At 39.7% G+C, this 15348-nt stretch overlaps 1 protein-coding gene across 1 annotated transcript in view; it reads left to right on the forward strand.

The window, feature by feature from the left end:
• LOC103397520 (proprotein convertase subtilisin/kexin type 5) overlaps nucleotides 1-15348 on the forward strand; it is an 87311-nt gene that overhangs the window by 67252 nt on the left and 4711 nt on the right. Inside the window, exons 22-32 of the mRNA XM_017043095.2 lie at nucleotides 2397-2533; nucleotides 4093-4293; nucleotides 6546-6614; nucleotides 10490-10550; nucleotides 10785-10930; nucleotides 11463-11666; nucleotides 11750-11833; nucleotides 13073-13259; nucleotides 13341-13552; nucleotides 14148-14390; nucleotides 15135-15348. The exon at nucleotides 15135-15348 is cut by the window's right edge and continues 20 nt beyond it. Of these exons, the coding sequence (XP_016898584.1) occupies nucleotides 2397-2533; nucleotides 4093-4293; nucleotides 6546-6614; nucleotides 10490-10550; nucleotides 10785-10930; nucleotides 11463-11666; nucleotides 11750-11833; nucleotides 13073-13259; nucleotides 13341-13552; nucleotides 14148-14390; nucleotides 15135-15348 (1758 nt within the window). The remainder of the gene's footprint in view (nucleotides 1-2396; nucleotides 2534-4092; nucleotides 4294-6545; nucleotides 6615-10489; nucleotides 10551-10784; nucleotides 10931-11462; nucleotides 11667-11749; nucleotides 11834-13072; nucleotides 13260-13340; nucleotides 13553-14147; nucleotides 14391-15134) is intronic.

Below are 15348 nucleotides of genomic sequence, written 5' to 3' on the forward strand. Positions count from 1 at the left end.
GTTGTTTAATTTCCATAATTCCATTCAGAAAGTTAAACTTTCATATATTCATAAATTCATGGCCCACAATTTAATCAATTTTGAGCTTCCAGCTCATGAAACCCACAAAAACAGGATTTCAATAAATTAGAATACTGTGAATTAGAATACTGTTTTTGCAGAAAATAAATAAAGAAAAAAAGAAATCAATCAAAATATGGTACTTTCAAAATGATATATCAATCATCAATACTTGGTTGGGAATCCCTTTGCCTTAATCACTGCCTTGATGCGACGTGGCATTGAGGCAATCAGGCTGTGGCATTGCATAGGAGTTATGGAAGCCCACATTTCTTTGATGCTTGCTGTCAGCTCTTCTTTGTTGTTGGGTCTGGTGCCCCTCATTTTCCTCTTGAGAATACCCCATAGATTCTCAATGGGGCTTAGGTCCGGCGAGTTGGCTGGCCAGTCAAGCACTGTGATGGCATGAGCATCAAACCAGGTTTTGGTGCTTCTGGCAGTATGAGCAGGGGCCAGGTCCTGCTGGAAGATGAAATCTGCATCTCCATACAGATCCTCAGCAGAAGGAATCATGAAGTCCTCCAAAACATTCTGGTAGACTGTTGCGGTGACCTTGGATTTAAGAAAGCAGAGTTTACCAACACCTGCACTGGACATTGCACCCCAAATCATGACTGACTGTGGACCTCAAGCAGCTTGGGTTCTGTTCCTCACCCGTCTTCCTCCAAACCCTTGGACCTTGATTCCCAAATGAAAGGCACACTTTACTTTCATCGGAAAAGAGGACCTTGGACCACTGGCCAACATCTCCCGGATTCGTCTGAATGTGGTGGTTTTTGAAGCTGTGACTCCTGCCTCAGTCCACTCTTTCTGGATCTCTGCCAGATTCTTGAATCTTCTCTGTTTGAGAATCCGCTGAAGCCCACGGTCATCTCTTTTGCTAGTGCATCTTCTCCTGCCACATTTTTCCCTTCCACTAGACTTTCCATTGATATGCTTGGACACAGCACTCTGTGAACAGCCAGCCTCCTTAGCTATAAACTTTTGAGGTTTACCCATCCTATGGAGGGTATCAATGATGGTCTCCTGGGCAGTTGTCATGTCTGCAGTCTTCCCCATATTGAACCGAACTGAGACAATTGAACCAAACCAAAGCAATTAAATAACACCTGGGGAAACCTGTGAAGGTGCTTTGAGTTTAGTAGATGATTGGTGTGTGACACTCAGTTTAAAACATTCATGCCCTGATGATTTCTTCACAGTATTCTAATTTATTGAAATCCTGTTTTTGTGGGTTTCATGAGCTGGAAGCCAAAATTATGTAAAAAATAAACAAATAAATACCTGAAATTGATTAAATTGTGGGCCATGAATCTATGAATATATGAAAGTTTAACTTTCTGGATGGAATTATGGAAATTAAACAACTTTTTCACGATATTCTAATTTTTTGGAAAGGATCTGTATATATATATATTGCTTTGTATTCTTTCTTTAGTGGGCACCATGTTCATTTTTATCGACAATTTCATGCTTTATTTCCATGGTCATCGTGTGTTTCTTCTTCTCACTACCATCCTTACCACTCACTTTCTTAGAACTCATCACTATTATGAAGAATAATGCACAAAAGATAACGCAAACACAATACGGAAGACTCGCGGGAGATGCGTACGGAAATCAAAGAACATGTGAACTGAACGAGTGAGGCGGCGCGTGAGTGCCCGGCCACCTAGTGTCGACGTCTGTAAGCGTGCTTGTATCTCAAATCTGTATTCATATCTCAGAGCAAAAATTTGCTCGAAAGCTTACACGTATCTCGGAATACTCGTATGTCCGGACGTATCTAAAAGTATTAGTGATGTGTTGTTCGCGAGTGATTCACTCTCTGTGAACCAATGTTTCGCTTCGTTCTTGCAGATTCGTTTTTGTCACGTGACAGAGAGCGCGGGTCTCTTTTGCTCTCATTCATATTCACATTGTGGTGTGTTTTTCTTTCTTACGTTTACACATGGTTTTAATTTCTTATGGCATTGTGTGTACTTTGTAGACTTTGTCAGCAGAAGCAAACCATGTTGCCTTCAGTATTTAGTGTCGGAGAACCGCAGCCTTCTTTACAACGCCCACAATAGGGCTAAAGCGCCACCTGCTGTAAAACGAATGAAATGATTAGTTCAAGATTCGTCCACGACTCGTTCATTTTACTGTTCGACAGTCAAAGATTTGAATGAGTAAAAAGAGTCGATCTTCCCATCACTACAAGGAATTACTTTACATAGATACAGATAATGGTGACATTTAACATAATCAGCAGCAGGCTAATGATGTTAAATGTTACAGTATACTGTGGCTGAGACTGAATCAACATTTCAATCTGAACCACACTTCACTGACAGGTTCTTTGACGATGGACACTGCAGCATCCGGTGTCAGACGGGCCATTACCCAATGGGGAGACAGTGTTACCTCTGTCACCATTCGTGCCAGGAATGTGTGGATGAGGGACCGGACAACTGCACCAGCTGTGACCGAGGTATTCTAGAATACATATCAGTGCTCCTGAACATTAACCCATTCCTTATTGTAGTACTGGTTTCTTAACAAAAGAAAATCTCAAGGAAATGTATAACGATGTAAGTTTTCTAATGACACAGTAAATGCAGATTTAAATAGTTTAAATTGCTATTTTGTGATGACGAAACAAACATTTTCAGATAAAGACATCAATTATGCCCTCAGTGGTGCCTTTAAGGTCGCTTGGAGCAAAACCTGCTGTACTTTAAGTTCATTTTTCAGAAAGTGTACTCTACATTGTTGTTACATTTAGATTTACTTCATAAAGAGGTTTATGTCAATTTGACATTTTATGTTCTTTGTCTAACAAAAACTTAAACATTTTTCCAAAATAAAGTGATTTGTTGTGTGAGATGAATATTTTAACTAAAGCTTTTCAGTGTTCCTGAGGAGAAAATGCTAATGATGTAAATCCAAATCACACTATTTTTGTTGTTGAGAAAGAGTGACACATCACAAGCAGAAAACCATTCAATTTTAATATTTTGACAGATTTACAATAATTGCTCTGAGCCTCTGCGCAGACACAGGTAGATTACTGCAGAGGTTTCAATGTTAGCTCAAAAACCCATCACTTGGATTTAGTTAAGGCTCATTGTGCTCAAGTGCACTAAGCAATCCTCTTTAACCTAAATGAATCCATTTAAAGCAGTTATCCAGGCACAGTCTGCAGAAAGGGCGATTGGGTCATTCCAAAAAAAGTCAAAATAAGTTTACTTATTTTGACTTTTTGTAGTTTTTGTTTTTTAAATGTTAAGATTAAAATATTTGGAAAGGTTGTTTTTTTTAAATGACTGTAATAAAACACAAGCCTCATGAGAGGCTTATAGTTAAAGAAATGGCAACCCAAAGGTGATGGTAATCATCGTGTTAGTTGTCACAGACAGTGTTATGGCTGTCAACATGCACAAACACAATTAGCCAGCAGGTTTGTCAGACTGTTTGGGCCAATGTGGTTTCATTTAATTGCAGGTCTGTCTGGGCTTCAATGAGACATAACAGACTCTCCATTTGTCACTCCACATAGTGTTTAGCTCTGAGAGCAGATACCAGTCATGCCGGTCTCGTCTACAGATGTAAACATTGTCCGACTGAGTGTATAATCTTTAATTGAAAGATTTACCCCTTTTGCTGTAAACAGATACAGAAACAGAAATACACCACACAATACCCTGTGTTCAGAAATTCTGGTGAAAATTGAACAAATAATCTACAAGAAGAAAAATGGGACAGTGAAGATACCACTGGGTCACATCCAGTCGTGTAAATTTAGGTATATGTTGCTTTTTTATTTTCCCTTCCTTGCTGTATACAAGCTATAATCAGCTCAAAAGCCTGTGGTCACTGTTATCTGATCTTCCTCCTAATAATGCGCCAGACATTTTATTGTGAGTAGTGACATGTGGACCGCAGACAGGACAGTGGCTTCAGTAGTTCAATAAGATGCTCTTCTAAAATTATTCCTGCTTAGTTCAGCACCAGAACAAATCTACCAGGCTTTTGTTTTTCTCCCTTTAGACAGGTTTGGTGAGGCCCGCTACCTGTATAAGGGTGAGTGCCGGGACGTCTGTCCAGAGGGATTTTACCACTCCTCAACAAGACGCTGTGAGCCCTGCCCTGCAGACTGCCTTATCTGCACATCAGCCAAACAGTGTTTCCACTGCAGCCCAGGACGCATGCTCAGAAATAGCCAGTGTGTCCCACTGAAGTGCAGTACAGGTGAGAGACGTAGCATTATTCACAGTAAAGTGAAATTGATTATTTGTGACACAGCACACAATGAAATGTGACTCATCACATTGGTGATGGGTAATATGCAGGTCTCAAGCATCCAGGGTGCAGTGTCTGGGGACGGTGCCATGCTTTGTGCACATCAGTGGTAGCCACCACTGCCCTGCAATAGTTTTCACCATTAACTGCTTTTACCTCGCAGTCCTTTAGGTGAAGCAGGCTGTAACTCTGTGCACTGAAGCCATCAAAAAAATGTTTGTCGGATTCAAACTTATGATGTTCATCATAACATTGGAACAGGAGGCTGAGCTCTGTGCCTCCTTTTGCTGGTTTTGCATCCCACATGTCCAAGTATGCTCCATAATGGTGAACCTTGTGTCACACATTTGGTTGGACTTTAACGAGTGTCACCTCAGGGAGCCTGTTTCACACTGGCCTGATTTAGAAACAAGAATCAAAATTCACAGTTCCAGAGAAACATGCTGACATGGAAGCCAAGCCACAGCTGAAGATTACAGAAAAAACTGGAAGCTGCTTTTGGCCTGCCGTCATTAAACAGTGGCATTAAAAGAATTTAAATCATAAGTGGAAAAATGTGCAGTTCACTGAAGGTCATTAACCAGAAATGTTTTACTAAATGTCCTGCAGCTGATTAAAGTAAATATTCACAGTTGGTTAATGTAAGGGGAATGTGAAAATGATTTAAAGTGACAAAATATACATCACCCAAAATGGAGAATAAAGCTTTAGAAAATGTAGACTTCTATGGTTTTAAATAAATACAGTGTTAACTGAACATGGGCTATGTATAAAATATGGATGTTGTAATGTAGTTTCAAGGTGAGTCCTTGAGGTTTATAATGTACAATGTTTCCCAACAGCTTTTATTTATACAATCAAATTAAGTGAGGAAATTCAAATGTATTTTCTGAGCTTCATCACTGGAAAATAGCTACGTCCATCTTCATATACAGTTTATAAAGCACACAAAAAAGTAGCTTTCTGTGTTCCACTATGCCTTTTTTTTTTTTTCCTGTTTTAGACCAAAACGGAAGAAACTTGGCTAAGTGATAAATGATCAACAGAGAAACTGAAGGTTGTACTTTATCTTACCCAAGAGGATCAAAAGAAAGAAATACCAGCCTGAGTATGAGTGGCTGAAGAAAAAAAAGCTGGTTTGTACCAAATATAAGATGAGCCGTTCAAGATATGTCTGCCTTGAGGACGGTGACTGTATTTTTTTGCTTTCCATCTTGGTGATATAAACATCATGCCCGTTGCAGAGGCTACACTACTGGTACATTGTAATTTACAAAGGTCTCTTGGCGGAAAGTTTCCTGTTTACTCTTTCACTACGTGGTAGTAGAAGGCTAAAAAAGAATGAATGAAAGAAAGAAAGCAGTGCTCAGAGTTTCTTTGAAGATCTTTGCATGTGTCTTTCTTCAATTCCTGCAAATATATCACCAGTTAGGTCAACTGTACAGGCTCCAGTTTCACACTGAGTAAATTGTTAATAAATTAAAACCGAAAGATTTTTGTATTTAAGTACAACTACGTTTGTACAACTACTTTTTTTTTTTGATAATTCACATACACTCCAATACACATTCACAGGTATTGCTTGAAAACTCACAGAACTTTATCTAACACACCCTGATTCATAAAAACTGATATTCTCGCAGAAAAAGGAGATACATTTCAAATTCAGTGAATCAGTGAACAATTAAATAAATTCCACCATAGACAGAATTGTCAATCTTGTCCTATTTGACTGAAAGTAGAAAGACCCGCATGTTGGGAAGCTGTACATTTGGAGGCAACAGGCAGCAGTCATGATGGACTGTATCCTGCCTCTGGTATGGACTATGAACTCTCTCATGTTACAGAGCATTTGTAATGATATCTTGAGGTGTCATGGGTGAAAATGCATCATCTAACTGTTCTTCTCACTCGGTTCATTTTGTTACAACTATATTGCATTTCACAAGTAACTCTATATTAAAGTATGTTTGAGAAAATGTGGTCACCTTTAAATAACAGTTCTGTGTTTAAAAACAGAGCCAGATTTTAAATTGAAACATCTGTTCTGTTCTTTTCACTGATACAGCAGTTTCATGACAGGGTTCCAGTATGTTACATTTTGCTCAAATCATTTTGTCGCTTCATGTCACTCTATCATCGTCTCTGCATTTCTTACATTTTTATCCTCTTTTCGAATATTTTCTTTGTCCTTGCTTCAGGTGGGGTCGCAGATGAGGCGAATGAGGACTGTATCCAGTGTGACGAAGGCTGTAAGAAGTGTGAATGCAGTGAGTAGACATCTCTGTCTCACACCTCGTTTTCTCTCTACCACACTTCTGCAAGAGTAAAACTGCAGCTGTAGTATTCTGATACCTATCCTTTAGTAACTTCTCAGTCAATTTTGATTACTGCCGCACGTCACTCCTCTCTGTACTTCATTCCATGTCATAGAGAAGATATACCGTCCATAAATATGCAAATATGCACTCCGATCGTCTCCACTCACTGAGGAAATCATTTCGACAGACCATCTATTAGAGCTTATCTACACTCTAATACATTTCCATAATTGCACTACACATTAGAAGATACCACATTGGTATTTAAACTCGTATACATGCAGACGCTTTCGCAGAAGTGATGTCAACTCTCTTGCAGACACACTTCCTGAAATCTACCCGACGTCAGAGGAAAACATTATTTATTGCACAAATTGATTTTCCACTCATGCATTAATGCTGCCAGTAACTTTTCATTTGCCTTTTTCCGCACCGAACTTCTCCGTAATGTTTGGAGGAAAATTTTTCTTTTCTCTGGGCGGTGTGAAATATTAGATCTTACAGTATAGTATTGTCCGTACTCCCTAAATTCTCATTCCATGTGCTCTTCCCTCACCTCTCCCTGTCAATGCAAGTCATAAAGACAAGAACATTTCCTTTTTCTAGAAATGATTATTCACATACCACAGAAGGTGTTATTGTGCTTAACCGGTCTGAGGTGGAGATGGGATGTTATTAAATTATTTTGGATTCTGGATGGAATATTTTTCCTCACTCTTACCCTAATCACAACCTCCCTGCCACCCATTGTGAACCACAGTAATCACAATCCTGCAGGCTGAAGCAGTCAGTCGACAGATTGGAGTTGTGAGATGATTGTCTCATTGACACGATGCTATGGGCAAAAGTGAGGATGAAACAAAGCGTGCTGTGTCTGATCCCGGGATCTGATATGTGTGTGAGCATGCTTACATTCTGTGTCATCCTGCTGCCCTGACGCTGGGAAAGGCAGCGCTAGACATTTACAGTAATTTTATGAGGATGTTTTGGAATGCAAGCTTTTGGTAGGTTCTCACATCCCTTTTTTAAGTGATACTTAATTTTTTTATTGCAGTGTGAGTAAGATTATAACAGTGGGATCTGAGAGCTGACAGATTGTTATTATTGTACATGGTGTCCACTAATGTCATGTAAAATGTGGTATTATCATGTAGTTTCTCTAAATGCTAACCCTAAATGCAATCATAAATTACTAAATGACCATTTGTTACTGCAATAGAGATCGTGTTCACTGACATTTTATATCAAGTCATATAGAACCTTGTTTTCCAATAGACTTATAGACTCTCTGCTGTCAGCAAAGCCATTCTTCCAAACCATCTGTGGCCAAATTTAAATGTCATATGTGCTGTGTTTAGTCCACATATGGTCCACAAATGAGCAAATGAGTTAGAGATATCTTAATCCGCAGTAATTATGATATTAATTGTGAACCTGGCGTCTAAGGATCAAAGAAAGCATTCTTGTCACCACTTCTGAAATGTGACCTGGGAATTCATGAAGTCAATCTTGGGTTTTCTTTCAAGTCAGCTCGCCAAGTATTTGTTGTTTTAGGTGAATGATAAGATGCAGAAAAATTGATAAATTTTAATCATACCTAACAAATAGCTGACATTATAATCATAACGAAAGTCCAATTGATCAAAAGTATATCATTTTAAGCCCCTTTTATGATAAACACATAGGTTATTGGGGGGGGCGATACAATCTTTGATACGTTGCTCTACAGCTTTCTCTGTACAATTGAACCTCGTTTTTTTTTTTTTTTTGGATTTAATTTGTTCTTGAAGGCCATTCGTGAACCCAAAAGTTAGGAGTGTGAAACAATTTTCCCCATAGAAATCAATATACAACGGATGAATTCCTTCTTGGACCCCGGATGGTTGTTTATTCAAACTTTTTCAACAGCATTTTGTGTACAGGTTCATACACAAAATCATTGAAAATAATTCAATCTAACAAAAAGATAAACATTGTACTAATGTCTGAGATCTTTGCTTGGTGATCACAGTCACTCCTTTGCCAACCTTAGCTTCTTTTATTGCTTCCTTGTTCTTAATGATGAATCGCCATACTGTAAAGCCAGATCTGAAACACGAGCGCCATTCTCGTTTAATCTTTCTTCACTTCTATTGCTGTTCTCACTATTTTTCTTTCTGCCTTTCCATTTTTACTAGCCTTTTTAGGTCCCATGGTGATTTATGGAATAAAAAAATTATAAAAACAGCACAGTGTAAGAAATACCAACAAAATCAGACAACAGTTCTTGCGTGTATATCCCGAGTGGTTGTTCAGCAACTGAGTTATGGTACAACTACTAGGGCAATGTTTGGTTTAGAATTTTGTTCATTACCTGCTTGCATCTAAAAGCTCCTCTGACCTGAAGAGCTGGACTGATGCTCCCTCTGTGTGTGTGATAAACTCTTTCTCGTGAATATAGTACTTCAGTTAAATACACATGTCAGTGTTTCTTCCTGTCCCTATCTTATCATTTATCACAACACTTCCTGGAATATTTAGTTTCATCCACCAGAGTCATAATTAGAGGGAGATATCTGTGCTAGTCTGTATAGATTCTGAAGGGATTAAGTGATGCACTAGGGTCGAGGTGATAGCAAGCATTTACCTGTATATGTGCTATTTTAATATAAAGCTTGTGAGTGCATGCACAGTGTAAATGTACACATTCCTTAAGTGCACACTCCAGGCTGTGCATGCCAGTTTGGATCCAGTGAACCCCACCTCCTCCGTCTCCTACAGTTAACAAATATAAAATATAAAATAATGTAGGCGTTATTCTGTGCCTTCACATTAGACACAGCCTGGGGCCACGGGTTTCCAGCTCCTCGTTCCCTCACTCTTTTCTATACCTCTGCCAATCCCACCCTTTCTTTCTTCCAGCCTTCCTCCCAATGAGTAATTGCTTTCACAGGTAGTGGCTTGTTGACTGCATTGAAGTGCAAACCAGTGCAGTAAGTTGTGGTGCTGGAAGGAGACATGGAGGAATGGGGTGAGGGGGTCGATGGAGGCTTTTCTGGAATGGACGAAATAAGTCTCCAAAAGAGACTTGAAAAAAAAAGTCATTTCCACCTATTCCTTTTCTCACCATCTTTTCTCTTTTACTTTACCTCCTCCATCCATTTCCTTGTTTTGTTGACATTTCTAGATAAAGAGATGACACAGTGCCTCTTCAAGTTGCAGTTTAACTGACGGCAGGAATTTATAATGTTTTGGGACAGAAAGGTCAAGGACGTGCATACATACACAGACATCCAAAGTAGTTAGCTTATTGCTTAAACCTTTTTCCGACCTAAGATACTATATGGTGGGCAGTGGGTGGTTTAGTGGTTAAGGAAGCGGACTTGGGTCCGAAAGGCTTCAGGTTCGAGTCCATCAGCTGCCAAGTTACCTCTGAGCATGCTCCCACACACTGCTTCCCGGGCGCTTAAAGCTGCCCACTGTTCAGTTTGGTGATGGGTTAAAAGCAGAGGTCACATTTGGTTATGTGCAGTGGTGTGCTGTGATACACAGATACTGCTGATGTAAATGACTGTTACTTTTCTGATCACACTTAATGGTATCCATCTGAGAGCGACCTTCAACTCCATATAGTGACATGAATGCATGTAATCCGTTTTGTATTGTTCGAGTGCCCCCTGCTGGTGGAATATGTCTTTTCACGTCGGACATGGATCAGTATTTAGAACCTTCTCCATCTCCTCCTTTTTCTTCTTATTGTTTTTTTCTTCCAGTGTTGTCTTTACACAGAGACTAGTCTCTTTTTTTTGTCAATTATGAACCAAAATATCTGCTCTTAACAACAGAGGACCCAGACGGAAAGGACCAGGGAACTGTTTGCATGGAATGTGAAGACGGATATTACCAGTAAGTCTGAGAATATCCCCAAATTATAACTACATGTACTGACCACTTTATTAGATACCTGCCAATAACATCAATTTTAGTGGTTAAGGCAAATTTTGTTGTTTGTAAGGTTTTGGTGTATTCTGGTAAAATATGATGACAGTAGTTAAATAAATTTAATTAATTAAGTTACCAGTGATTGTATGTAAGTATAAGTTGTAGAACTGATACATGCGCACTCTGCATATTTGTCAGTTTAGGCACCGACTGCCATCAGTCCTGTCCAGATGGGACCTATAACCCCAAAGACAATATGACCTGTGTTCCATGTGAAGAGGAAAACTGTGAGATTTGTGATCAGTTCCAGTGCTACTGGTGTGCTGACAAATTCTACAGTTTTGGTAACATCTGATACTCAAATTCAAATTCTGAACATTAGGTAATATAGTGTGGGCAGTAACACTGAATGACGTGGTTGTTGGGATTTTTGTAGTTTTCTTTTTAATTATTATTATTTTTAATCATGGTGAGAAAAAAGTCACTTATTTTTAATGTTTTTTGGTGAAAATTTCTGTTTTTAAGAATTTCAGTTTAAACAAAGTCCAGTAGAGTTTTGAAGCCATTTTTGTGAATGTCTTCTTGTTTTTGATCATTTAGACCTAAATCAAATCAATAATTTCTATGAAATATTTAAAGATAATTCAACATCACCAAGCATCCAGTAGACTGTCAGAGGAGAACACATTGTTATATGCGGCTATATTTATGAACAGGAACTGTAATTACACTAATTGCATAAAACTTATTATGATTGATCACCACTGTCTTATTCAAAGTTCAAATATGGGCCATCTGTTCTATAACAATGCCTAACGTCTGTGGTCTGTTCATTAATGAACATTGAAGATGATTCATCTGGTGTTTGTGTTCCAGAAGGAGAATGTGTGGATCACTGCAGAGAAGGGTTCTTTGTGGATGAGGAGAACCGGGAATGTGAGCCGTGTCACCGTACCTGTCGTACCTGTGGAGGGCCGCTGTATAACGACTGTGATTCCTGTGAAACGGGATACACACTAGAAGATGGAGAGTGTGTGGAGGGGAAGAAGCAGTCCTGTCCTGAGAAACACTTCAGAAATAGTACAAAAAAGCCACTGTTTTATTCAAAATTTAAGATGTAGAAAAGTACTAATGTTTCTTAAACTTCTTACCCTTCACACCAGGTGACAATGAGTGTGAGCAGTGTCACTCCTCCTGTAAGACATGCTCTGCTGTAGGAAGTAACGATTGCAGGAGTTGCGTCTCAGGTAAACCTGATCCCAGTCCCTACATATAATCCACAACCAGTCTAATGGAGAGGTCTGGTACCGGCCTGTTGGTCATTTGGTGCTGAGCCATAAAGAGAGAATAAAGCTGACATGTATCTGGTTCTCACTAGTTGGACAGATTGACAGATGAGGTCAGACAGGAGTCCCCATGGACTATGTTGTTTGCAGATGACATTGTGATCTGTAGTGAGAGTAGGCAGCATCTAGAAGAGAACCTAGAGAGGTGGAGGTTTGCACTAGAAAGAAGAGGAATGAAGGCCAGTTGCAGCAAGACAGAGTACATGTGTGTAAACGAAAGGCAGAACAGTGAAATAGTGAGGTTACAAGGAGCAGAGGTGGTGGAGGTGCAGGAGTTTAGGTACTTGGGATCAACTGTTCAGAGCAGCAGAGACTGTGGAAGAGAGGTGAAGAATAGAGTACAGGCAGGATGGAACAGCTGGAAAAAAGTGTCAGGAGTGATCTGTGATAGAAGAGTGTCAGCTAAGGTGAAGGGAAAAGTTTACAGGACGGTGGTGAGAACAGCCATGATGTATGGTTTAGAGACACTAGCAATAGGCAGAAGACAGGAGGCAGAGCTGGAGGTGACAGAGTTAAAGATGCTAAGATTCTCTTTAGGAGTGACAAGAATGGACAGGATCAGGAATGAGGTCATTAGAGGGACAACACAGACAGGAAGGTTTGGAGAAAAAGCTAGAGAAGCCAGATTGAGATGGTTTGGACATGTGCAGAGGAGGGACAGTGGATACATTGGTAGAAGAATGTTAGAGATGGAGCTACCAGGTAGGAGAAAGAGAGGAAGACCAAAGAGGAGATATATGGATGCAGTGAGGGAGGACATGGAGATAGTTGGAGTCAGAGTAGAAGATACAGAGAACAGAAAGAGATGGAAATCAACGATTTGCTCTGGCAACCCATGAAAAAGGGACAAAGCCGAAAGAAAAAGAAGAATTGGTCTTTATTTTATTTTGAAAAACTGTCACTTCCTACCAGGCATCAATCCTGACTTAAGGTCAGCATAAATCATCTAAGAGTTTTAAAAACAAATTTTCTAGTGGGAAACCGGTCTGTGGCATAAAAAAACGTTAAGGACCGTCTGTCTAATGACATAGTTAAACCTAAATCTAATCTTTTTGTTGAAGTGTCTTTGTCAGCTCTTCATAAATCTTCATTCATTTGGAACACCTTTTGGGGTTTTTTTTTTAAACCTTTTTTCTTCAGGTAAGTTTCTGACTGCTCAGGAGACCTGTGTATCCCGTTGTCCACCTGGGATGTTTGCAAACAAGACATCAAACCAGTGTGAGGACTGTTCACAAGGCTGCACCATGTGTCAGGATGTGACACTATGTCAACGTTGTCAGAGCGGGCTCAACCTGCAAAATGGACTGTGTGTGATAGAGTGTCAGAGGTCTGGGTTCTGTTATTTTTCATATCTTTTGTGAGATGAAAAGTCACTTGTTCCTTTGTGTAATTTATCTTTTTTGTTCAGAGGTTTTCCTCAGGGTGGAAAATGTCAGCCATGTCCCCCAGAGTGTGCATCCTGTGAAAGTGCTTTTCACTGTCTCAACTGTGAAGCAGATCATTTTCTTATAGACCACTCCTGCAAGTTAAACTGTCCAGGAGGCTATTACACTGCAGACAGAGAGTGTCGTCGCTGCCCCGCTCACTGTGACGACTGCAACCAGGATGGCTTTTGTAAGAGTAAGTGCTGAGTCATCGTGTTTGTTGTTTTCATCCCAAGTCTAAATCTGTTGGTAATTGTGCAGCCTTTAATGACATTTCTCACTCAACCCTTAAACCCCTATCAATTAGTTGAAATCATACTACACTGGCTTAAGTCCTTCACCTCCCATCTGTAACACCCCCCACCCCCACCCACTCCCACAGATGTTTCATCATCCATCTCCTCCATTACAATATCTTCTGTAATTACAACATTCACTTTCACTGCTACGGTATGTAGATGACACCAAGCTTTACCTGTACAGTAAATCCAACTCAACTGTCACCTTTATCCCTCGTCCACTGCTTAATGGAACTCCTGTCACAGCTTTCACCAAGTTTTCTCAAACTCATCAGGGATAAAAGAGAATTTGTTATTTAAAATCAACAACACCACAGTTTTTTCCCCACCCATTAGGTGAAGACGCTTGACAACTTATTTCAATCTCTGACATCACTTGGTATTTATACTTCCATCTACCAACTCTGCCCCTCCCCCACCCATTCAATATTGTTATCATGGTCCAGGTTTTTATGTGTTTACTAAAACTACCATGACTCCTATCTCTCCCAGAGTGTGCCAAGTACTACTTCCTCCATCAAGAAGAATGTGTGGATGATTGTCCCCAAGGCTACTTTGCCAATGAGAAGCAACAGGAGTGTGTGCGTTGCCATGCTAGCTGTGCATCATGTGACGGACCGGGTAGTGACGACTGTCATGAGTGTCACAACAGAAAAGCTGTTCTCTACAATGGAGAATGTCTGGCTAACTGTCCAGACAATGCTTATTACGACAAAACAACCAATGAATGCAGAGGTATTTGAGGCCAGATGTGATTTGCATTTTTTTAAACATGTATGAGTCTTTTTGACATCTAAAAACAAAACTAATAACCTAAATTGAAAATGAAAATGAAATACTTTAATCATAATAATTTTAACATAAAATGATATTTTATTGAAATATTACATGTGTCACAGAATGCATTCATACAACCTTGTAGCCAAATACCTGGTTGACCACTTTCAATTATCAAACAAAAAAAAACACTGATGACCCTTTAGAGCAGGGGTGTCAAACCAAATTTCAACGGGGGGCCGCATCAGCAGTAGTTCCACTTGAAGGGCTGATTGTAAATGGAAAACTGTATAGATGTAACTACTTAATAACATGTTATTACATGTTTCTGCAATTGATTATTATTCATTCAAGTTACAAATATGTATATGTACAGTATATGTATATGTATATGTTAAATGTGTAAAGAAGCCCAACCCTTTTTATATATCAGGTTAAGAAACTGCTGCACAGGCTTTATTTATGCTTTTTTTAGCTCTGCGGGTCATACAAAATGCCTTGGTGGACCGCATTTGACCCCTGGGCCTTGATTTTGACACGTACTTGAGAACATTTAGTTCAGCCTGCAGGAGGCTCTGTGAGTGTTTGGGACTTTATTTTATCCAGTGATAAAAACAAGACATGTCCTTTACTTTGTAGGTCACTGTGTATATTGTTCAGAATTATATTTGGAATATTAATGCACTTTTTTTCTGTTTTTAGATTGTGACAGGTCATGTCTGACCTGCTCAGGCCCAGAGCCTTCATCCTGCCTCTCCTGTGATGCCAACAGACGTCAAGATGCCAGTGGACACTGTGCGAGGTTCTTTGAGTGCCCTCAACACTCATACATTGACCAGAGCGGGAAGTGTCAACAGTGTCATAAAGTCTGTCGTCTTTGTACTGGACCGGGCCAAGATGACTGCCTCGACTGCAA

The sequence above is a fragment of the Cynoglossus semilaevis genome, chromosome Z (genome assembly GCF_000523025.1).
Source record: "Cynoglossus semilaevis isolate Cse_v1.0 chromosome Z, Cse_v1.0, whole genome shotgun sequence".
NCBI classification, from domain to species: domain Eukaryota; kingdom Metazoa; phylum Chordata; class Actinopteri; order Pleuronectiformes; family Cynoglossidae; genus Cynoglossus; species Cynoglossus semilaevis.